At 37.1% G+C, this 22,386-nt stretch overlaps 3 protein-coding genes across 9 annotated transcripts; all 3 read right to left on the bottom strand.

The window, feature by feature from the left end:
• Positions 1-767: 767 nt before the first annotated feature.
• Positions 768-9,909, bottom strand: LOC104000249 (uncharacterized). Of its 7 annotated transcripts, none has more exons than XM_065088392.1 (8): positions 9,367-9,908; positions 7,350-7,451; positions 6,945-7,202; positions 5,824-5,949; positions 5,142-5,732; positions 2,559-4,683; positions 1,599-1,689; positions 768-1,283 (listed from the first exon to the last, which is right to left on the bottom strand). In XM_065088392.1, the coding sequence occupies exons 1-6, from the start codon at positions 9,742-9,744 to the stop codon at positions 2,698-2,700; spliced, it is 3,441 nt and encodes a 1,146-aa protein (XP_064944464.1). In that variant the 5' UTR covers positions 9,745-9,908; the 3' UTR covers positions 768-1,283; positions 1,599-1,689; positions 2,559-2,697. The 7 variants fall into 7 exon arrangements, with proteins under 7 accessions (XP_064944464.1, XP_064944483.1, XP_064944487.1 ...); XM_065088411.1 differs by having other exon boundaries at positions 2,645-4,683; XM_065088415.1 differs by lacking the exon at positions 768-1,283 and having other exon boundaries at positions 1,462-1,689; positions 5,142-5,437; positions 5,552-5,732.
• A 1,331-nt stretch (positions 9,910-11,240) lies between these two features.
• On the bottom strand, positions 11,241-16,574 carry LOC135594901 (ABC transporter G family member 43-like). Its single transcript, XM_065085411.1, has 4 exons — positions 16,228-16,574; positions 12,943-13,114; positions 11,605-11,859; positions 11,241-11,510 (listed from the first exon to the last, which is right to left on the bottom strand). Exons 1-4 carry the CDS (start codon positions 16,572-16,574, stop codon positions 11,241-11,243), a joined length of 1,044 nt encoding a protein of 347 aa, XP_064941483.1.
• Positions 16,575-18,033: 1,459 nt separating this feature from the next.
• Positions 18,034-21,193, bottom strand: LOC135596282 (uncharacterized). The gene is made up of 6 exons (XM_065088380.1): positions 21,061-21,193; positions 20,872-20,984; positions 20,669-20,804; positions 20,506-20,573; positions 18,981-19,067; positions 18,034-18,568 (listed from the first exon to the last, which is right to left on the bottom strand). Exons 1-6 carry the CDS (start codon positions 21,101-21,103, stop codon positions 18,488-18,490), a joined length of 528 nt encoding a protein of 175 aa, XP_064944452.1. The 5' UTR covers positions 21,104-21,193; the 3' UTR covers positions 18,034-18,487.
• Between the last annotated feature and the right edge of the window lie 1,193 nt (positions 21,194-22,386).

Here is a 22,386-nt window from a genome sequence, read left to right as displayed (position 1 = left end):
TACTGTTGCCTGATATTAGTTGTATGGGTGTTCAAATTATGTATTGCTCTTTCAACCTGCAGAACAGAATAACTTGTGTGGATACAGGACTAAGATGCAGATATTATAATGTTGGATCATGGCAGCCGCCATACATTTGTCTTTATTTTATTGTTCTGATTCAACTTTTCAAACTGCGCGCCTCAGAGTCTGCGGCCATGACAGATAAGTTCCTGCTTGTAACCTCTAGTCGTTTTTGATTTATCTCGGTTCTGTCTGATCTGTCTACGTCTTCCCTGCAGGTCAATCAATCTTTGCGATATAGATTATCTGCCCGGCCCGATTTTCTTGGGTATTTATTTAGGAATATTTATTTAGAATCTTCAACAGGGATTCTTAAATAGCTTAGATATCTACTCGTGTCTATTGATTTGCTTAAATATCTATTTAAATTAGGTTTAAATATCTATTTATCTATTGATCAGTTTTTAGGATAATTCAGATAGGGAATCTGTGCGACCAAATATAGTGTTTGTGGCTGTTTGGGTAAAATCTAGACCTTTGTTGCACGACCGAAGATGTCTACCCTTGCCTTGGCCAATAAAACTCATGGCCGCAATAATAGATCCTCGAGTGATGTCCTAACTCGAGGACTCGGTAATAGATCAGTGGCTCACCTAAATAAATGACCAAAGATATATAGCATGAGAACGTTACATGTGTGATTCTTGATTAGAATTAAGACGCGCCATTTGCTTCAACTTCGTACACGTACCAATCACCAAATAGGACATGCAACTTCGTACACGTACCAATCAAGCCATTATTGATGCACAGCACAATAATTAATGCACAGCACATCAAATAGGACATGCAACTTCGTACACGTACCGATCACCAAACTACTGAAATTTGCCAATACAAGGCTTTAAATTGAGGATCTAATAGCCAGAGATAGGGGTGTCAATAATCCAATTCCTCAAACTAGGATCTAATTAAGATGCTTTGACCGACGGATTCCAACCGCACTACAGAATCCTATCTATCACTCTCACCAACTTCAGGTTCGGATATCCGATAATAAAGTGTTCGGTTCAAAGTGGAACAAAAAGCTATGTAAGGATAAGAAAAGAATTATAAGGTACGCCTCAGGGAACTAATTATCCTATCTCACCCCTATCCCAAGTAGAAATTTCCCCATGCAAGCCGCCTAACAGCGCAGTTCGGTCTCTAATGTGATGGTCCATCTCGGCGGGTGAATGAGATCTATCGGCCCAAACGAAACAACAGATGTAACACATTATCTGCAAAACAATCATGATTACAATTCATGCAGACAAACCTTATGGGCCGAAAATAATATTTAAACAGAAAAAAAAAGACGTGGTGAAAAAGTAATTAGAACGTGCTTTTCAATATACATTCATTCAGGCCGAGCATAAAACATTGCGTGAAGATTAATTTGGAAAGACAGCAGCCAAAAGAGCAAAATGAACTTTTCTTATCCATTTCTTTTGCAAGTATATATGGCATGACTGAATAGACGGATGAATTAAGGACAAACATCTATTTCTCATTTTTCATGCAGCAAAAATCAACAGATGTGAGAGATGGCATACACATAAAAGCGTGCCAGCCAATCTGATTCCGGTGACTATAGATGAAGAGCAAAGCCGGTGAATAAACTTCTTTTGAACAGCGCTCCCAGTACTGTAAGAGATGAGGAAACAATAATATACATGATTGATCAACAAAAAAAAATCTAACTCTAGATATCAACAAAAAGGTCAAATTCTAGCTCCTTTTTCTCAATACATGTTTTCATATGTTGACCACTTATCTCTTACCCCTGCCTTTCAGTTCTAGCCACTGATTAAAAAAAGTCAAGACAATTTCATAAATTACTAGTCTCTCTAGCCATTGAGGGTTCTGAAGTCAAAATAATCAAGAAAAACGAATCCATGACTAACACAAACAGTCAATTTAGTTTAACTGGCCTTATTTCAGTGACATTTTATGAATCAGAGGGAAAAAAAAAGTAGAAAAGACGTAAATTGGGGTAAAAAGTAGTTGATTACTAAGCTACAGTCTTTAACACAACAATCAGACACATAAGCTTCATAATTCAGCATATGCATGCAGTAGCACAACTAATAAACAGATCAGAAGCAGAAATTCTACAAATTCCTCTCATGCATGATCCATCGATAATTTTGAAACCATTACCATCTATGATGCAAGTGTGCCTGTTTGAGCATCATATGTTAAGTATTAAAAATATATTTGATCTGTTGGTTCAAGTTCCACATAAAGTATGATTTTAACTTGAAACATACTAGTTATATGGTTTAGAATAGAGAACAAAAACACTCCGGCAAGAATGAGCCAAAAATATGTCAAAACATTATCATATACTACAGAATCATGTTTTCTTGATTTGACAATTCTTTTCTCATATGCACTACAGGAAAAAGTAGCATGAAAAGAATTGCAAAATAACAATAAATTATTAAATCGAGAAATTTAAAGTGGCAGTTTTCAATCTGATTTTAAGTTAAGAGGAGCAATTATCTACTTACAATTTTGGCAATGTTAATAAATAATCCTGAAAAGACTTGTAGCCGAGTGAAAGCAGCACATGGGAGGGAAGGCCATGCATAGTCACCTTCAGTTCAAAATAGGCCACTTGGTGCATACGGTTGGTCCACTTTACCATTCTCAGCAATGTCTGGCGGACCACTGCGACATACAATGAGCATGCACAATAGGAAGTTGGTCAGCTGGTCCATCCATATTACTTGTAGTATCTTGCTTATTTTGTAGTTCCAAGTATACAGTCCCCTTGTACATCCATTCATCTCTTGATTCAGAGAAAATATCTTCAAATGGTTCTCCACATAATGCACACAAACATTGGCTCTCGTCTGCAGGAACCATGGGTTCAGATTCCTCTTCATATGGGGCAACTTCCTCCAGCGATATTGCTGCCTCCAAAGAACTTTGTGGTCCAACAGGACCATTGACCCAATCTCTCATCTCTGGGAACCATTTTCTATACGTTTGGTTAAAGTTGCTCATTTCAGACTTCTTTGGCGCATGCCAATCTAGATGACATTGGAGCTGCTCTTGAAGTCTGAACCTCAGACCACATATGTTGCATTGATGTTTTAGATCATCGAATAGGCTTGTAAGCACCAAAGGATGAAATCGACGCATAATTTCTGATTTGAACTCAAAGCCTACAAGGTTCTTCAACTCAGCAGCACTGGATTGTGATAATGCAGCACCTGCAACTGAGTTTGATGTAGCAGGATCTTCTGTAGAAATTGGAGGAATACCTGATGAGGTAGTTAAGAATGAAGGAACTTGCTCCATACTGATGCTAGGAAAGCCAATACACTGATCCTTGGCCTTATCAACCAGCTTAGCTGTAGATGTAGTTGGCAACTCAGTTGATGATGAGGATATCAAACCTTTTGCAACTAATGAACTCAGAAGACTTGAAAGTGAATTCACATTGGCTCCAGATGTCTTCGAGTTGTCTGAGTTCACAGCTACCGAGGATGAGGAAGGTGGAGGAGGGCCAGGTGGTAGGGGTGGTATCGTGTCTCCAAATTGGGGTGGCTTCAGATCAGGTGTATCATCAAGGGAAAGTGGAGGGAAAACCGATGGAGTGTTTGAAGGAGCAGCTGATGTAACGTGGATAGGAGGAGGTCCAACAGGCAAAGGAGGCTGTACACTTGGCTTTTGAAGGTTGCTGATTGAATTATTCGGTAACAGACCACCACTTTTCATAATTGCAGCCAATAAACTACTTGTGTGAGGCTGTCTTACAGCAGGATCATTTGAGTGGCTTGTGCAAGAATCTTTTTCAGCCTGATGAGTTCCAAGACCCGGGGGCAGAGGTGACAGTTTCTCAGTCTGATAGGAAGGTTGAGACTCTGTTTCACTCCGAAGGGACGGTTGAGTCTCGGTTTCAGTTCGAGAGGGCTGAGACTGTGTTGCTGCCTGCCATTGAGATAGATTATATTGTGATTGCTGTATGAGAGGGGGACGATCCCTTGGCTGATTATAGGATGTTGAGGTAGTAGGATCAAATAAGTCTTCAAGGTGCTGAGTAATCTCTGATTGGGATGCACCAAGTGGTTGAGCATGACTTTTACCTGAAACAAAATCCACGGAACCTGCTAGATGCAAAGGCTTATGACCAGTTTGAGAGAACAAATGAGATCGAAGACGATCAGGATCAATTGAGTTATGTGGTTTCCGTTGTTGAATGGATGTTGAAGATGGAGTTAAATCTGAAGACAGTGATGGAAGCTGCAAAGTTTGCTGCCACTGCTGTCCAAAAGTTCCGCTTGACCCTGGGATATTAGCATGAAGGCCCAAAGTTGAAGACGGCACAGAAGAACACAGCCCAGGCAGTGGCAAAGATGAACTAATGCTTGTAGATAAACCAGCACTGAAAGAGAGCGATTGTCCTTCTGGTTGACCAGCCCTTGAGCAATTTTTATCTAATCCAACCAAAGATGCTGGTAACTCATGGGAGGTCCAGAAAGATGAGGAATGGTGTTCTGATGAAGCCTTCCGTTGTGATAGTGAATCTGAAGAAGCCTCTGTACGTAATCCCAAATTAGTGTCATAAACAGCAGATGATGGTCGAAGCTTCTCAAAAAAATCCTGCTTGTTGAGAATATCATTAGCCTGTAAATTTCAATGATATAAGCATTTATTTGATAACCCTGAAGCTGCACTTAGTAGACAAATGGAAGCAACTGGATGATGTAAATATACCATTCCGAACAAGAATGCAAAGAAGTTCCAAGTTTACCTGCCTTCGCTAATACATTGATTGCAAGTTCTAATTTATGACAAAAGACTCTAGACCTTCTGCTTCTTTGTACCAGCTCAGAAAAATACAGTACTCAAGTTCTAGCAGAAACTAAATTGCCACATTACCAAGAATTGATATGAGAGATCTAAAATACTACATCAGCTTCCAATAAGAAAAACATATACATAGTGTAAAATCTTCTGGTTGTATCCAACCAAGTTGAGAGCAAAATTCTCTTTGCAAAAAAGAAAAAAAAAGAATATAAAAGCATGTACTACTGGGCTTAAATACCAAGGAAAATGATCAAAGATATTAAAACAATAAATACCTCATAAGGCAGCACTTTGCTTTCACCCTTATTAGTCTTCACTAATCGAGGGAAAGCATCATTGACTTTGTTCAAGTTGCATTGCACATGCTCTGGCTTCAAAGACATCCACTTTCCACTTTGCATTCTAACAGACCTATCAGCATCGGCATTATGCCAATCACCTTTGAGTGAGTTGTTGGTACCTCCATACTCTGTTCCTGTTTTCATGTCATCCCACATATACTCTTCCTCCTCAGAGTTCTTCCAGCTTCTAGATGCTTCTAACTTGCTTCTATCTCTATCACCTAAATCTACTGAACTTAGCAGAGTATTAGATCGTCTAGATCCAGAGACTTGATAATTATCATAAAAATGATTTACATCAAATTCATTCATTCTGTTAAGCTGTGCTTCAGTAAAATTGGTACCAGCATTGTTGTGCCCATCTCCGTCTTTAAGCCTCTCACCAACTCTTCCAATTCCAAGGTCCAACTCTTGTGAAAGATCAGAAGAATATTCATGATCTCTAATAACTTTAAGCCTTTTTTTATCATGGATGACATTGTTAATGAATTCCTGTTGAGGACATTGCACATTCTGCAAATAGAACTTAATTTAACGGAAAATATAGACCTTAATTAAAAAAGAGAAATTTACTTATGGAACTAATAATGAAAACAACGGGCAAGAAATAACATACAGGCATTTTAGCAGGTAGATTTTTCCATTGCCTTGAATTTCCTACCGTAGTGATTCTGTCATACCTCTTTGCATCATCAATTGTACTAACCACACCACTGAAATCATCACTGCTTATGTCCTTGGCCTTCACCAACCAAACAAGATAATCAACATAACAAGGTTATATTGAGGTACTAAGAATGACAAGTAACAATATTCTACAGACAGTATAAAAACAGAAAATAAGTACCAAAATAATCAATTGACATATGATAGAGAAAAAAATTCTAGTGCTTGTCCATCCGTTTAGCTAACAGTAAACTGTGAAAAACAAGATAAGTAGGCTGACCCTCTGCAAACTCTTCGGCACTGCACAAAATCAAAAGTAGGCTGACCCACTGCAAATCAGCTAAGTTCGTAACAAGGCGTTGAGCTTGGTTTTGTACCAGTACAAGTGAAACTGTTTGATCCATGTATGGTGAACCGTCCAACTGGTAAATATTAGTCGGTATCGACCAGTATAACCCAAGCTTTAAACATTACTATTACAACAAGAGCTTATATTCAAAACTCTTGGTAAATATGTAAAAGATTGATGATATACAAGTATATTTAAAGACAATTTTAGACAAATAAATCTTCTTTCTCAGCTTTCCACCCTTTGGCCATCTTGCTAACTCAACATTACCCTGAGAAATCATGTAGGAACCTTTTCCCTTATTCTAATGCATATTCATTTTTTTTATATTTACTACAGGTGAATAGCCTATATATCCAAGAAACATCCAAATTCTATTTCTACTACAGTATCCTTTACGACCAAGATGTGAAACCGATTCATTCACCATTTTCCACATTCTTGATTTTCTATAAATCCTACTAGTTGAAGTGATTTCTCATGATAATTTACACTTTTTAGACATCCTAATGCAAACACACTTATCCAACAAAAGTAAAAGTAACCACACCTAATTGACCACAACACTAGTATGTTTGTTGAAAAGGTTTGGGAAACTTCTACAGTCAACAAAAGTATTTAGGAACACATTAACAGACTAGAACAGTTTAATAACTGTTAAGACTACAAAGCAGAACAAAGCCAATAAAGATGATCTCCAAAATCATACTTGACATACTTACCCTAGATGATTGTTGAAGCCGCTGTCTTGCCTCCAGGTACTTTGGATTCACGTGAATGCTGTGGGCTGGACGCTGTGGTTGGGAATCAAGTTTTGATGATTCAGATTTCGATGAACCATTGGTGATTGGTGGGAAGTCAAGTTCTTTTTCAATTATCTGAAGTGAGGCAGGGGGGAAGACTCCTCTCCATGTCCCAAACAGATGTCTCATACTCGAATGAATAGAAGAATCAACCTGTTTATAAGCCTTGCAGAAGACCTAGTAATTAAAAGCATCACACCAGATGAGAGGGAGAACTGAAGGGGGTGAGAAAGGAACAGAAAGTAGGGACCGATGCTAAAATATGCTTAACAGCAAACAAAATGATGAAATCTGAGATATCATAACCTTAACAGCAGAATCTACCTCAGGTAGCCTTGCAGCAAAACATTTGATATAATCTCTTCCAATATTCTTCACAATACTATCTAGGAGATACAGGGATGGCAACTTTTGTTCATTGGGTACCTGTAGGTCAGCATTACAACAATACATCATCAATATTATCTCAAAACTAGAGGCCAGGGACAGAGGATATTAAAAAATTCCAATGAGTATGAACATCGAAAAAACTTAAAGTTGGGGAAGCATCTCACAAGCAATTAGGACTTCTTAACAATAAAAAGTTTTCAAAGAAACCTGCTGATTTAAATCAATAATTCTAAAGAGAATAATGTGGATTAATATATATTGAAATCTTGCTAAAAATAAGGTAGAAAGAACCAAAAAGAACATGATTTAAGATGTATAGAATGACATGCTTTGTTTGCCACCTTATGTAGTTATGTTTCGCACAACATGCTATTCTGGAAATTTTGGGGAGACTTTTGGTATTCTGATGAAATATCGATCCCAATCTCACAACCATTGGACAGACAAAATCAATCATTTAACAACATGGACTAGGTCCCATCAACAGGAAAACTAATTACATTTACTCACTTTACAACATGTACAACTTTGCAATGGATGGAATTATAATCATATCAACCTCCTAAGATGCTCCTAATTTACCTTTCCATTCAATATAATGCTCCTAGATTTAAAAGTTACAAAGCCAGTGCTGTTAAATTTTTTTGGTACTAATTGATAATAAATATGTGGTACATCCTGCAGCACAAGATTTGAATGAATTTGACAAAGCAAGTGCCCTGACAAAAAAAAAAAAAACTTTTGGTTGAATTTGATAAAGATTTGAAACTGGCCAGCACAAGGCAGATCTAATATTTAAGCCATTAATTAGCCTTAAGCCATAAAAGGATTCAGAACCTTGGCCGGTCCAACGTGACCAGTGACCAGCACAATTATGGATCAAAAAATCGGCCTAGCCCATCCAGATTGGGAAGATCAAGTGAAGCTCATCCCAAACCATCAAATTTTGAGGCAAAGCAATCATCAATCCTATCTCAAATATCACTTGGAACTAGCCAACAGATTTCCTGACAGATCCTAGTTGATTCTGATCAATTTTAAATAACTACAACCAAATATGAATTTTATAGTTCTACCAGGTTTCACCTGATGTTGATAGACCCAGCAAATTCCTATCGATCAGATACTAATCTGATGATGACAAACCTTGATATGACATTCCAAAGAGTTGCATCATTGACTTTCAATGATCATATTAATGTGCTCAACAAGTCACCAGCAACATTTCACATAATTTGGCATCTGCTGTACGTCATGGTAGAATTCCATGTAAATTCAGCCTGAAAGGATCATGTCATATTTGATTGATAACGATCAATCTCGAGTGTTTAAACCTAAAATATTCCTTTTGCAGTTTTAATCATAGAGCTGCATGAGTTATTTATTCTATATGAGAAATTCTAGTAAATTAATTAACAGAAGAAGCAACGGCTTTTAGTCATGGAGAGGGCATTTGAAGGACCCTTCCATTGGACAAAATCTTTAAGGTGTCCCAATATCAAGCAATACCACATCCTCAACAAATTCAAGAAGCACATAACTTTTTAATGAAATTCAAATATGTTTACTGGCAACTCAGAACCAAAAGATAAGCATGCGAGGGGCTCACTTAGAACTGCACCTGGTAAAAATTACTTGATTCAAGGAAACATTTAAATCAACTCGGCAGTGTTGAAGGAGAATGAATGATGTACACAAGTGTTCAATAGCCTTCTCTGAGACATCAGAGGATGATATCTCACATACGGAAATCATCAGAAATCATCAAGCACCACTAGTCGAGTTAACTATTGAATACTACATCTCTTGCCCCAGAAGTCTTCTTGCAAGGGCTCATCCTCGATTAGAACCACAACATGCCATATAATAGAATTGAAAGAACTAGTGTTCATCTACCTCACAGACAAGATCAGACTTCATAATCGAATAGAGTTCAAGTAGATCGGATCACCTCGAGGATGTTGGCGCAGACGACGGCAGCAATTTCCCTAGCGGCATGAAGACTCTCTCCCGCGATAATAGTCAGATTAGTGATGATAGGCTTGGAATTGAATGTTAGCTCCGCAAGCGCCGTCTTGTACTGCGCCACAAGCTCTTGATGCGACCCTCCTCTCGGCGCATCGTCGCTCCCTTCCCTGTCCCCCACCCGAGGAGGCCTGGGAACCCTGGGATCCAGCGGCTGGCCGACGGCCCTGAGCCGAGGGTCGCGTTTGGTGGAGACGGCAGCGCGATCCCTCTCCGCCGCGTCCTCCGCCGCCAATCGAGGCCGCTTCAAGCCCGGTTCTCGGGAACGGTCCATGGCGGATCTACGGGAGCTCTCCATTTCCATTCCCGGGGGATTCCCGCAGCCCTAACGTAATGGCGAAAGCCCTAGATGTGTTGCGAGCAGCTCGGTCGGCAATTTCGCAGATCGATGGAGCGACGAACAAGAGAATTCGGGGAGAAGGAAACCCTAAATTAGGAGGAGGAGAGGAGGGAAGGCGAAAGGGCCATACGGTTCATACGGGTGAAAGGGGGGGTGCATTTGTAATTCGGCAAAACCCTGAGGCGGTTTAATTGCAATAAGGAATAAAGAGTATTAAGAAAAAGACTTATTGGAAAGAAAATTAAGCTAAAACACATATATGCCAATTTATTCCAGAAAAAGCCGTTTTTTATGTTCTTCCCTTTACTTGGGAGCGCCGCAATTTTCGAAATATAGCAGACAGCCAAGACGATGATAAAATGATACACACACATCCTTACCTTTTTAAGGATTAATATGAATCGATCCAAATTCGACTTAAAGAATCCATAAAATCACCTAAAATTAGAAAAATTGATGAAATCATTGTTTATGTCACGGCAGATACAAATAAACAACGACTTGTATCGATCGGAGAGGAGAGTCAATATAAAAACATGCCAAATTTGGCCTAAAAAACCACATTAAAAAAATAACCTAAAAATAGAAAATATGCATGTCATGTTTGCCTCCTATCCTATGTGGAAAGATTGAGGTGAGTCGAACGTTTCTAATCTAATTTTCCTATGGTTTTGAAAAAAAATAAATTTTGGATCATATTTAATTTTTTAATTATAAATACTGATGTAAAAAATGAGTCAATATAATATGGTTGAAAAATTAACTTCAGTATTATTAAATATAAAATTATAAAGACTAACTAACTTGGAATTCATGAAACCAAACAAAGGTCGCTATTTGGTGGAAATTTTTTTTGAAAATACTAGCATAAAACAATTATCTTGTAGGTCACATTTTACAAGCTGAAATGCCAATCAAATGTGTGGTAGTAAATTTTTTTTTATTATATATCGGATGAGATTTTACATTCTTAATTTTTGATATCACCATCAGATCAATGTTTAAAATATAATTAATATTTATATAATTGTAGATATTATAAAATAATAATATTATAATTTAATATATAGTATTATATTATATTGAAGGTGACAGCTAAGTTAACTAGTAAGAATTTTGATAATTTATTGTAAGATTAATCTCAACTTCGTCGTTTACCTTTGACAAGAAAAAACAAAAATATAATTATAAGAAAGAAAGATCAAGTAAGAGTAATTTTATCGTTTTATCAATGTGCACCCTTACATTTATTGTACTTTATAAGAAATTAATGGCGAAACGTATTGAGCAAGGAAGAAGCAGGACATATCTGAAATCAGGATCTTTAAACAGCTAAACTAGTGATGATGGCTTCCATTTATCACTAAAGAAGATTGACATTTCTGTCACTCCATTTCTTTCTTGTCCAAGGAAAAAAAAAACATGTTTCAATTGCCAAGTAATTATCTTCAACAATTTGCCTATCTCTTCTGGAAGTTGAGGCACTTGATGGAATAGCCAAAGACAAGGAAGAAGACCAACGCAAAACCCAAGTGAGCCAGAGCTACATAACCGAGGAAGCTGTGTTCATAGCCCAGGTTGTCCTCTAAGAATTGCTTAACTGTTATTCTGGATTCTCCAGGGATATCGATCAAGTTTTCCTTTTGTCCCAGCTGTGATGCTACAACACCATATATCGTCCAAGCTACGGGATCACCCCAGTAGTACCACCTCCACCAGACTGGAATTGACTGCAAAATGAGCAGCAATCTAACATAAGATCAGCACTACAAGTGAAGAAAAGTTGGCCAAGAATCATGCGACTTACAGTCTGTGATCACATACCGGTCGTGGTATCAGGAAGCCTGAGAACAAGTTCCAAAAGGTGTAGAAGAAACTTGATAGGATACTAGCCACTTGGTGATCCGGTGTGAGCGCTACAATCATCATGCCATGTAGAACAAAGTAGGCAAAGCTCATGAAAATGAAGAAGAAAAACCAGAAGAAGGTGGTGGCCTGCCAAATAAAACCAATCATTGAGAAAAGGAGAAGGCTATAAAGAAGTCCCTGCGCTAGAATGTATACCATCTCAATGCTAACCTGCAAATGCAAGAAATATGAGAATGTTGGCTGTAGTTCTAGCAAACACAAATGGTTTAAAATAATTTGAACACAACTGCCATTAAATAACCATTTCACTAGGAGTCTTGTGGCAAAATGTGAAGAACTAAATCAGTTGTCATGAATCTGAAGAAAAATGATATTCATGTTGCATGGCTCTATAACAAAATTTTGATTATTTTTTATGATCACTGCACTTCTAAGTTTCTTTCTTAAAGAAACAACTAAGACTAGTTAGAAAGCACCATTTACGAACTTAGTCTGAGACACTTCATCATGAACAAATGGGAATATTGAATTGATTTTCTTAGCTGCTTGGCATAATAATTCTTCACTAAAAAGTGCACAGATTATAATCTCAGCGAATAATTTCCATATCATGTGCTGCAGAGTGATTAAATTTGAAACAAATTTCTAAATTAGGCTTAGCTTATTTTCAATAGCCTTATTGTATATTTAGCACATTCAAACCATCCATACAATGTTGGACTCTGCTGATCCAGAGAGTTGGCCATTCAACTAAAAGGAAAAAAACCAAAAAGAAGTCACTCTTTGCCAATTATTAATATTGGCAAACTGACTGGCTAAGAATGGTACGTTGTAAATAGGTCATAGAAATGTGCTAATTCTTTAAACAAATTGATCATGTGCAGGAAAGAAAGAAACCAATATATTTTGCAGCACACCACTTGGAAAATGATGGAAGGGACATGTGAATGCAATACTGCAGCAAAAATGTCTGACTACATTTTACAAGTTACTACGATTCATCATTTTGAAGGTTTCATAAGGTGCTCTTGGATGGCATGGCTGAATGACTGAGATCATCATTATTTGTTTTTCTGCAAGTTAATCACATATATACAATGTGGTGTGCAAAATATTTTACATATGTGAATGTGAGAGGGATGAGCCATGTTTTCTTTTTTCTCTTCTATATATTGTGTCCCTTTTTTAATCTCGACATAAACAACTATAAATGAGAAAATATAAGATCTGCCCCTTATGGCAAACAACAATATCACAATCACTTTGTTCAGTGACATGAAAGATTTGACTTACTTGAGCCAATGCATAGGCCAGGGCTGAGTACATTCCTGCTGCTCTCTCACGGTAAAAGACTGTTCTCTCAATGCCCACAATAGGCTGCACAGCGATAGCATTGCTGGCTCCAAGGAAGAAAATAGCAGCATATATAGCTCCAAGTATATCAAAAATGTCTTGTTGTTTGCTTCTGTTTATGTAACCAAATGAGTTTGAAATGTGATAAATTGTTTTGACACATTTATAATAAAACTATAAATGTACACATTCTTTATCAGCAAAAGCTGGCCTGCTTTTCAGTGTTTTACAATAAAACTATTTGATTTTTTCCTTAGGGGTAAGTATCCAAAAAATTGTGTTACTTATCCTGGAAGCCTCTTCCCAAAAATCTGAGAATAAAGGCTTATTATTGTTATCCATCAATTTTCATTGGATTTGCACATGCCAAAATTAGCACATATGATCTCATTGGTGGCAGAGATTCACCACTACTAATCAAATTTCTGCCATCAGGACATAACTTTTTAAGACAATAATTTCGAACTCACATGAAAACAAAAAATTTGATTATTTTTCCCATTTGTAAACACACCAAAAAAAAGTTTTTAGAAGAAGAAAGAGGAAATGGAAGCACTAAGAAGGCATATGTTCCTAACGTAAGTTTATTTCATAGATATAATAACAATAATAAAGTCGTAAGTTCCAACTATTTGGGATCGATTACATGGATCTTTTTCTGTTATTGAGATTTATAAAAAGTCATATGTTTAGTTAAGTTCAGAGTACTTATATCCAAGGTAGGCAATACCAAATAATACCGCCCGATACGGGCGGTACATACTGGTCGACGGCATACCGATATGCGGACCGCCCACAACCGGGCGGAACGTTTAAAAGCACCCCGTATCGGACGATACGGGGTAATATCGGGTGGTAACGATCGAAATTTTGACCATTACCGCCCGACACCACTCGGTAATGGTCGAAATCGACTGTTACCGCACTGTAACAATGCTACAGTGCTCCAACGGTCAATTTGACCGTTGGAGCCCAATAGGGGCAGAAGCTAGTTGACTTATTGAATTGCCAACCCAGTACAGGAATTCCAGAATTATACTCATTCACTTCCCGCTTCGTTGCTTGCATCAGATCTGGTCTACTTTCCTGGCACAGCTCCTAGGCTCTAAATAAGAAGTTCGCAACTCGAGAGCTTAACTAAGATATAAAGTCAGGGTAATAAACCGGTGAAGGACAGATGAAAGTTCAATTACATTTGTTGGCGAAAGGGGGTTCTCTAATAGAAATAGAATAAGTAACTGACCTATAAATACCTGAGTTGCCAAAGTTTCCATGCACATAAGAGAACGTTAGGGTGATTTTCCTTAAATGGCTGGAAGATAGGGTTATGGAGCTACCTTCTGTTACAACTATCCCGACTGCTGAAGACGAGAAGCATTCGCGATTCTCTATCTATCACCGGAAGATATCCCATAGCACGATTGACTTTTATGTGCTTAGGTATATTTTGGACAATAAGAAATAAGATAAGGTCGAGCTTAAGCTTCAAGGCAATGTGGATGCTAATCAATTTCCAGGGCACAAGGGAAAGGCGGGACAATTTCAACGGTCTGATTCCATAGATGTCTAGTATTTAAATCCTTCTTCTTTCCTATTTCACTCCATTATATTCTTATGCTTTCTTAAACTATCTCAAACTCTTTTTTCTCTTTTAAACTCTACAAAACAACGATTTGTGAATTCAATCGAGGCTAATTTAGAAAGATTAAGAGGAATAAAGTAGAAGATTAGTAGCCATCGTATAGACACAGAAAAAAACTCATCGTATTCACAGCTATCGTATTATGGAGAATCATACGGGCAATAACAGTATGGTGATAGTTGGTCATCCTTCTCTGAGCAACAGTATGATACAGAGCAACAGATCAGTAGCGAAAGTAGAAGCTCTGACATTCACCAATATATGCCTCAAGAGCTGTCTCGGACAAATATGATTCATGATGATCAATCTACGATCAGCACCACATTGATGCATCAATGGCATACAGTGTATCAATACACTATGTCATGGGATCAATTTCATGTATCAATACACTATGTCATGGCATCAATGCCTTGCGATACGTTTAATGTTTAATTGCTTAAGAAAAAAAATTACGATCCATATCTTTATTTTTTTCAGTAAAGTAATGAAAATCTGCAGACATCAAATTCCTGCCTGTTTTGGTTTTAAAATCTTAGGAAAATTGGTTGAAACAAATTCTAGAGCTTTTCAAGAGATGTAGCATGTTTGTATGTTCTTGTAGCTTTGGAAACATAATATTGGTACTATCTTAGCATTCACTTTCAGATAAAGAATAAGGACTATATATGTGGTTTCCTAAATGCTTAAACTAACGAGAAAGGACCTGGTAATGTATTTTAGCTTTAACATGTCCCTTGACGGTACAAATCTGATAAAAGGATTAAGGCCTACATATAAATATAAGAAAAACAATGGTTGAGCAAGCCAAGATTCATCCTCATTACCTGCTCTAAATCATCTTATAAGTTTAGTTGGGTGACCAATTCATCCAAGAGCTCTCTCTCTCTCTCTCTCTCTCTCTCTCTCTCTCTCTCTCTCTCTATCTATCTATCTATCTATCTATCTATCTATCTATCTATCTATCTATCTATCTCCATATATATATATATATATATATATATATATATATATATATATAAACCAAAAATAAAATAAAAAGACAAAGAAAAATGGAAATCCAAAACTTCAATTATTGGGAGTGAGCCCAATACTAAATTTGAACCAAACTTCACTTACCAAGAGTTAAAAAGAATGACAGCAAATTTCTAATTGTTTTCCTGCAAGAATTAGAGTCCAAATAATCATACATCAAATCATGCCATGCAATGTTGTTTCATTGAGGTGAAAATTGGGTTTCTAGACTTATAGGGCTCTATGGACTGAGTTTAAAACAAGAATCTCAGTTGTTTTAAATCTAATCCACTCTCAGGATGACATTGCTTCTTGGACCTCCAGCCTCAGGGAAAACAACACTCTTGCTTGCCCTGGCTGGGAAACTTGATAAAAATCTAAGGGTGCGCTTCCTCAATTTTTTGCAGCATGCATGATTCAAGAACGAGATGAATTTTTGAAACACATCCCGTCCAAAACTAGTCATAGATATCATGAAATTGGTCAAATTAAATTGCACAATGTTGCCGATTCTTGAACAAAATCTCGAATTCAAGAAAAAGAGAACCCGTGCGGGGGAAGAAATGAACCGGTCCATTCGGTCTCTGAGGCGCTTGAGGAAGCGCTCGTTGTCCTCCTCCACCACCCGGAAGATGCGATCGAGAAGGAGCTTCCGGTCCTGGCGACGAAGCCGGTGGATGTCGACCTCGCTGCAGAGGGCGCCTCCGCCGTCAACCGTCTGTCGGATGATCCCCTTTCGCATGCGGTCGTACGTCGGCAGCTTCTCCAGCGCCGCCCACATGAGGCTCTCCCTCTCGTCCCCTTCTTCAGCGGCAATGCTCCTTTGCCGGAGCACGTCCGCCGGGTCCTGGTAGCCGCCGGCCCAGTTCCGCCGGCTGCTGCTGCTGCTGTTCTTCCGAGTCAGCTCACTCGCCATGGAGACCGGCCGCCGGAACTCCTCCCTCTTTCTCGTTGGTGTCCGCTACTTGCTCTCTTTCTCTATACGCTTATATATAGAGCATCGACTACATCGGAATCGGCGAAGTGAGCGGCAATATACTAGAGGGATGGAGGAAGGCGGGGTGAGAGGGAGCCTTTAACGGGTGTCTTGCGGTTGGCTTTGGTGGCGTGTGAAGTAATCAGTTAATTAGTATAAATATTATTATTATTTTTAATATTAACTAAATCTCTTTTGTTCCAACGTGTTCTGAGTAAACTGTTTAACGCCGATGATAGATGTTCAAAGGGATCATTCTTAGTATGTCTCGTGATCCGTATATGCAACAATATGCTCTTACGCATGAGTTTAATTTGAGCATTCCACCGATAGTTTATAGATTAGTATAACGTGCAATACTTACTCGTGTTATTATCACGTGATATGTTTGGATTGAGAAGTCTTCGGAGGGTCTACATATACACTCTCATCAAGAAATTATACCGTTGAATAATTATCGATATTTAATTAAATAAAAAATTATCGGCGTCAATATGGAAATATATGCAATTTGACAAGGCATCAATTTACTTACATTAAATAGTTATCATATAGATTCTTCATGGATGGAAGCCTCCAAACCAGAATGAACACTTGTATATCTCAACTCCGCCGCACGCAAACAAAGCACAACCAAGTTCTGAAATCCCAATGTTCAAGCATTATATGCTATTCTATTTGTTTTTATATCAAGATTGATGTGATGTGGGGATCAGTGACCCTTTTGAATGCCACCAATTTAAATAGCATTTTTGTATTGCTCGAAACTTATATTCTGATATATAGTATGCAGAAGCTTTCAAGATCCAATTTTTTGTCTCATTCACCGAAGAAAAATAAAGAGCCCACTCTGTCTTCGTACTCCATCGCATAGGCCGGCTTATCCTATGTGCATGAAATGAATCCCTGAGGTAGATGCATCATTAATCACCTTTAATGTAAAATATAGTCTCACATCAATTAGAAAGTAAGAAAGTCACCACCTGTTGTTCATCAGATTTCCAAAAATATTTGAATTTTATATTCAGAAATCAGATACATTTCTCCTGTAAAAATTAGTTCATTCAATCCAAAATATAGAGAATAGTTGAAATGGAAACCAATAATCATCTACTCTTTGGGAAAACAGCTATCTGCTTCTGATGCTTGCATAAAATTGGAGTTTTTTACTTACCTAGCAGGATTCGGAAGGATAGAAACAAATGGACATTTGAATAGAAGGCCAGTGAACATGGATTTCCTTTCATCTTCTCCATCGATAGCAACCATCATCAATTTCTGTGACAACTAGATTCAGTAGTATTATAAAAGAGATGAGTTTGCACATTTTCCACATATAAGTTCACATGGAACAGACTATAAGTTAGGAGGAAAAGAAAAGAGAGAGATTATAGAAACATAGTAACAACAGAAAATCCATAATGTTCGAATTTCCAAAATGTTTAAATCCATCAATAGATGCAATATTTGGCCAGTGCACATAGAAGATAATAGCTAGAAGCCATTCTTGGTTTACATGCCAACAGGTGCAAACCATAGCAACCTAGAAATAAGTACTGTTTCTACAACATCATCTGAAATATTCCAAACAAAAGACAATACATTAATCCATGTGTCGTTTACAGAGAACTCTTAGGAACTTCTTTTATCTACCAGTGATTTGTTTCAACACTTCACCATCGGAAAATCAAGTGGCTTAACAAATATCTGATCTGCTACTTTGAAGAATCGCAATCAATAAGCAAAATATGAATCACTTATCACAATAGCCAGAAAATAAACGAGATCACCCATGCAGGCCACGAGTTGTTTATTATGAGCAGTGACTCTCCTTATCGCTCTGCCTCAAGGAACTATGATACTGATGTTTGACTCTTCTCTGCCATGATGCTGTCAAATAATGATTCACAGGCATCTTCCAGCAGATCTAGCACCTGAATAAAACATAATGTAGAGCACAAGTGGTTTACAAATTTGTTGATCAGTTATATGATAAAGAATGGAGAGTTGAGACTTAATTCCTACCCAAAAATTTAAAAAAAAGAAAAAACCTTGGCGTAAGACTGTATCTGGATTGCTCATAATTATACACCTTGGATAGTTGAGACTTATCTTGTATTAAAAAAACTGCTCGATGTAATACCATACCATATTTGTACTGCTCATAATAATGAGCCATGGATGAAGAAGAAGCAAGGGGAAGCATTTATGTATCCTATTTCCAACTAAAATCAGCCATAGAGTTTAATGACATTTAATAATAATTTTTATAAATATGAAATTACAAATATTGACCCAAAAGTGATGTTTATAAACATTGATTCAACAGCAATTCTTCTTAATTACCTTTTCAAAACCTTGTAGGCCTCCATAATAAGGATCTGGAACTTCCGCTTCGTTGTGTTTTTTACAAAAGGAGCACATGAGCTTAACCTGAAAAATAAAAGAAAAAAAATCACAAAAATAAACAAACAAGTATACCAATTTTCAGTGCTCCATCTTTGTACTTATGGACCTAAAAGTAATTGTCTTATAAAAGACTTAATCATAAAAATGCATTAAGGAGTCCTAAAAGAAAAAATACATCTTCAGAAAGGACTCCTAATCCTAAAGTTCTCAACTAGTATAATTTATAAATGCTACTTCAGAGGGTTGTCTTATGTCATACGAGTAGAGGAACCAACCTGCATGAAGATTTTGACTAGAAATAAAGCCTCATACACAGAATGACTTCAAATGGTCAAGATTATATCCACGAAGATCAATCTTAAGGAAGCTTTGTACGTATCAATTTTTTTACTAATCGTCATTGCATATACATTATAAGATTCAATTTCTTTGCGAAAAATTTTCTACTATCCAATCATATTCTAAGAATCATAAGAGTTAATGGATTTGGATAATATAATAAGATGTAAGTTTGTCTATAACTTTTTCATGAACCAATTATTATTGATTGGTTTGTAATAAAATATTTTTTAATAAATTAAAAATAATATTGTCATTGGAAACCATAGCCATGGCTCACAATGACATGTTAATAAAAACGTACAGCAGAAAGTCCCTGTGCATAGAGACAAAAGAGGTAAAGAAAGGAACTCTAATAATGGTAGCTCAAGTTTTGAGTCAAGGCACTAAAGTGACAGACGTAGTAGGCGTTTACAGCATTTCAGATATGGAACATATTAGCATTTGATTATACAAACAAGAAAAATCAAGGAAAGTGACACCACCAATAATACCATTTTAGATGGTGCCAGAAAAATTTATTTTTGGAATTTTTTGTTTCTACACAAAGGTCGGGGAGAGCAGTGGGACAAACTTTAGGAGATAAAAGAAATTGCATTATTTTGTAACTACTTCATGGTTATAAGCATGTCAGTTACAGAGAGCATGAAAAAGCTATTAAATTTCTTAATATGATTCTCTTAAAATATAATTTTGCTCTTATCCTTACACAAAAGTCAAGGCCATAAACTATCTGGTTTACATTATGCCTCCAGCTTATAGAACTATGAGATTCTTTTGTTATTAAAGAACTTGCAGTGATGGTTGTGTAATCAGTTCAGGCAACACACAATAAACCCAAACACACCATTCCAACTCTTCGGAGAAGAAAGTGAAGAGCAAAAGGCGAGATTACTTCTAATATGGGAAAAAAGAACAAGAAATATTCATTTGGTTCAAACAGAATGGAAAGGTTGACTATAAAAAAAAAAAGTAAAATTCTTCTGGGACATGAGACCACCTTATAATTTGGCTTTTCAAAATTAACGTTCACGGTATGCGAACTGTACTGACTACCATATTAAAGAAATAGAGAACAAGGAACATCAAATGCACAGAATGAGAAAAGTAAGTTGAAACTAACCTTTTTGGAAGCATCTTCTGGTAGAGGTTCCTTAGATCTCCATCTCCCATAAGCACTCAATATGTCCTCTAAAACATTGGTAATGAATCAGTTCACGAACCATCATGCTACCAGAACTCGGACTTCTGTACTATAACAATTAGAAGACAAACGCACGACGCACCTCTATTTCGCATGTCCATGGCCAATATGAGATCAAATTCCCAGAAGTCCGAGGGTCTTATCGGCCTCGATATCGAGGTGACATCGATCCCACGCCTCTTCGCAGCGGCCCTCATCCGTGGGTCCGCAGGATTACCCTTGCACGATACAATACGCACTTTAAAGAACAAAAGGAAAAATCTCGTTTTGCAGATGAAAAACTACCTCATGGAAACCGATGGTGCCGGCTGAGTCGATCTTGAACTTGGACTCCGCTCCCCTCTTCCGCACGAGATCCGTGAACACGGCCTCCGCGGCGGGGCTGCGGCAGATATTCCCTGACAAGAGATCAGCCGAGTGAGAAGTCGCAGCTACCAGAATAAGACATCGATTTAGGGAATCCGGAGAGAGTACCGAGGCAAACGAAAAGGACAGAGAAGGGTTCCGTTTCCGCCATGGATGCGATTGCGGAGACGAGGTCGATCCGGAGAGCGGAAGCAGAGACTTTAACAGAGGAAAGGTGTTGATGTGGCGGGCGATTGGAGCAGCCGAGTGACTTGATGGGGTGGCAAACTGGTAAATTAGACAGTTCAGGAGGGGAATAATGTAAGAACTTTTACATATTCATCCTTGAAAAGTTTGATAATAACGCATTCACCCCTATAAATTCTTATATGGCATGCTTATTCCTCTAATTATTGTGTTAATATCCATAAACGAAGTGAGGTTAACCACCCTATGAAGTGATTAATTTTAACATATTTGAAGTAATAAAATATAAAAAATAAAAACCCTAAAGTAACTCTACGTTGTTATATATATATATATATATATCCGAATTTCTTGCATAACTTTAAGTTTCCTTTTTTTTTCCTATAGAGTATCTTGAATTTTTTTTAACAAGAGTACCTCATTTTTAAATGATAAAAATATCCTTAAAAGTAATACATATTATTTTCGTTTCAGTTTTTCCTCTAATTGAACCGATAGTACCTTAATATTCTATAATTTCATAGTTACTATTATTACTAAATTAAATCTTAAAAATTTTCAACGGGTAAAAATGAGACAATGTAATTAATGCGAAAAATATAATTGATCAAGAAATCAATCAAAACACACAAGTTTTGAGTGATAATTTGAGGGTCAAATAAGATTGAAATAAATTTTATGATAATTGGATACTATTTTGACACTAAAATATAAACAATTCGCATCAATAAAAATATACGCGCAAAGCTACATTTCATATGCAGTTGATGCATTAATAAGCTAGCCCTCGCAAACTCTACCTGTAATAATGTTATTTGCTGTTTGGCACATCACTGTCATCACAATTATTATTTGATTTAATCTATTAATAACGTTTTTTTGTAAAACAAGTCTTGATACTAAAATTTTGTGATGATCTGACAAAATATTTACTAGTTAGGCTAACTCTTCTAGAATTCATTGAATACAATATTTTTTAAACCAGTCTACTAAATACCTGCTTATGAATTAAGGCGATTTATTTGAAGAAATTAATTGAGAAAGAAAAATTAACTATTACATTATTAAAAAGGGGGAGTTCTCTGCAAGGAAAACTTAAAACTGAGGACTAATTTAGAACAATAGTGAGAAATTTACCTTCAGATGTGTGGGCAAAGAAGCTCGTGAAACAGCAGCATGACAGGCATAAGTGTACCTGATAGAACAAAAAGGACACTTGTGGAACTGCAGTGAGCTCACAAGCCTAAA

This window comes from Musa acuminata, chromosome BXJ1-2 (genome assembly GCF_036884655.1).
Source record: "Musa acuminata AAA Group cultivar baxijiao chromosome BXJ1-2, Cavendish_Baxijiao_AAA, whole genome shotgun sequence".
NCBI classification, from domain to species: Eukaryota; Viridiplantae; Streptophyta; class Magnoliopsida; order Zingiberales; family Musaceae; genus Musa; species Musa acuminata.
Note: the sequence above shows the minus strand (reverse complement) of the source record. Positions and strands in the feature narration are given on the sequence as shown.

What these genes read in the sequence shown, in the direction of transcription:
- LOC135594901 (XM_065085411.1), bottom strand. Translation starts at nt 16,574, where the DNA reads ATGGCGAGTGAGCTGACTCGGAAGAACAGCAGCAGCAGCAGCCGGCGG. An exon ending in CTCAGAGACCGAATGGACCG is followed by an intron (nt 13,115 to 16,227) that starts GTTCATTTCTTC and finishes TTACATAAACAG; the next exon opens with AAGCAAACAACAAGACATTT. An exon ending in TGGCCTATGCATTGGCTCAA is followed by an intron (nt 11,860 to 12,942) that starts GTAAGTCAAATC and finishes TTGCATTTGCAG; the next exon opens with GTTAGCATTGAGATGGTATA.
- LOC104000249 (XM_065088392.1), bottom strand. Translation starts at nt 9,744, where the DNA reads ATGGAAATGGAGAGCTCCCGTAGATCCGCCATGGACCGTTCCCGAGAA. An exon ending in GGCTTCAACAATCATCTAGG is followed by an intron (nt 5,950 to 6,944) that starts GTAAGTATGTCA and finishes TGGTTGGTGAAG; the next exon opens with GCCAAGGACATAAGCAGTGA. An exon ending in GCAAAGTGCTGCCTTATGAG is followed by an intron (nt 4,684 to 5,141) that starts GTATTTATTGTT and finishes TGAAATTTACAG; the next exon opens with GCTAATGATATTCTCAACAA.
- LOC135596282 (XM_065088380.1), bottom strand. Translation starts at nt 21,103, where the DNA reads ATGGCGGAAACGGAACCCTTCTCTGTCCTTTTCGTTTGCCTCG. An exon ending in TGTCCTTTTCGTTTGCCTCG is followed by an intron (nt 20,985 to 21,060) that starts GTACTCTCTCCG and finishes ATCTCTTGTCAG; the next exon opens with GGAATATCTGCCGCAGCCCC. An exon ending in CATGGACATGCGAAATAGAG is followed by an intron (nt 20,574 to 20,668) that starts GTGCGTCGTGCG and finishes CCAATGTTTTAG; the next exon opens with AGGACATATTGAGTGCTTAT.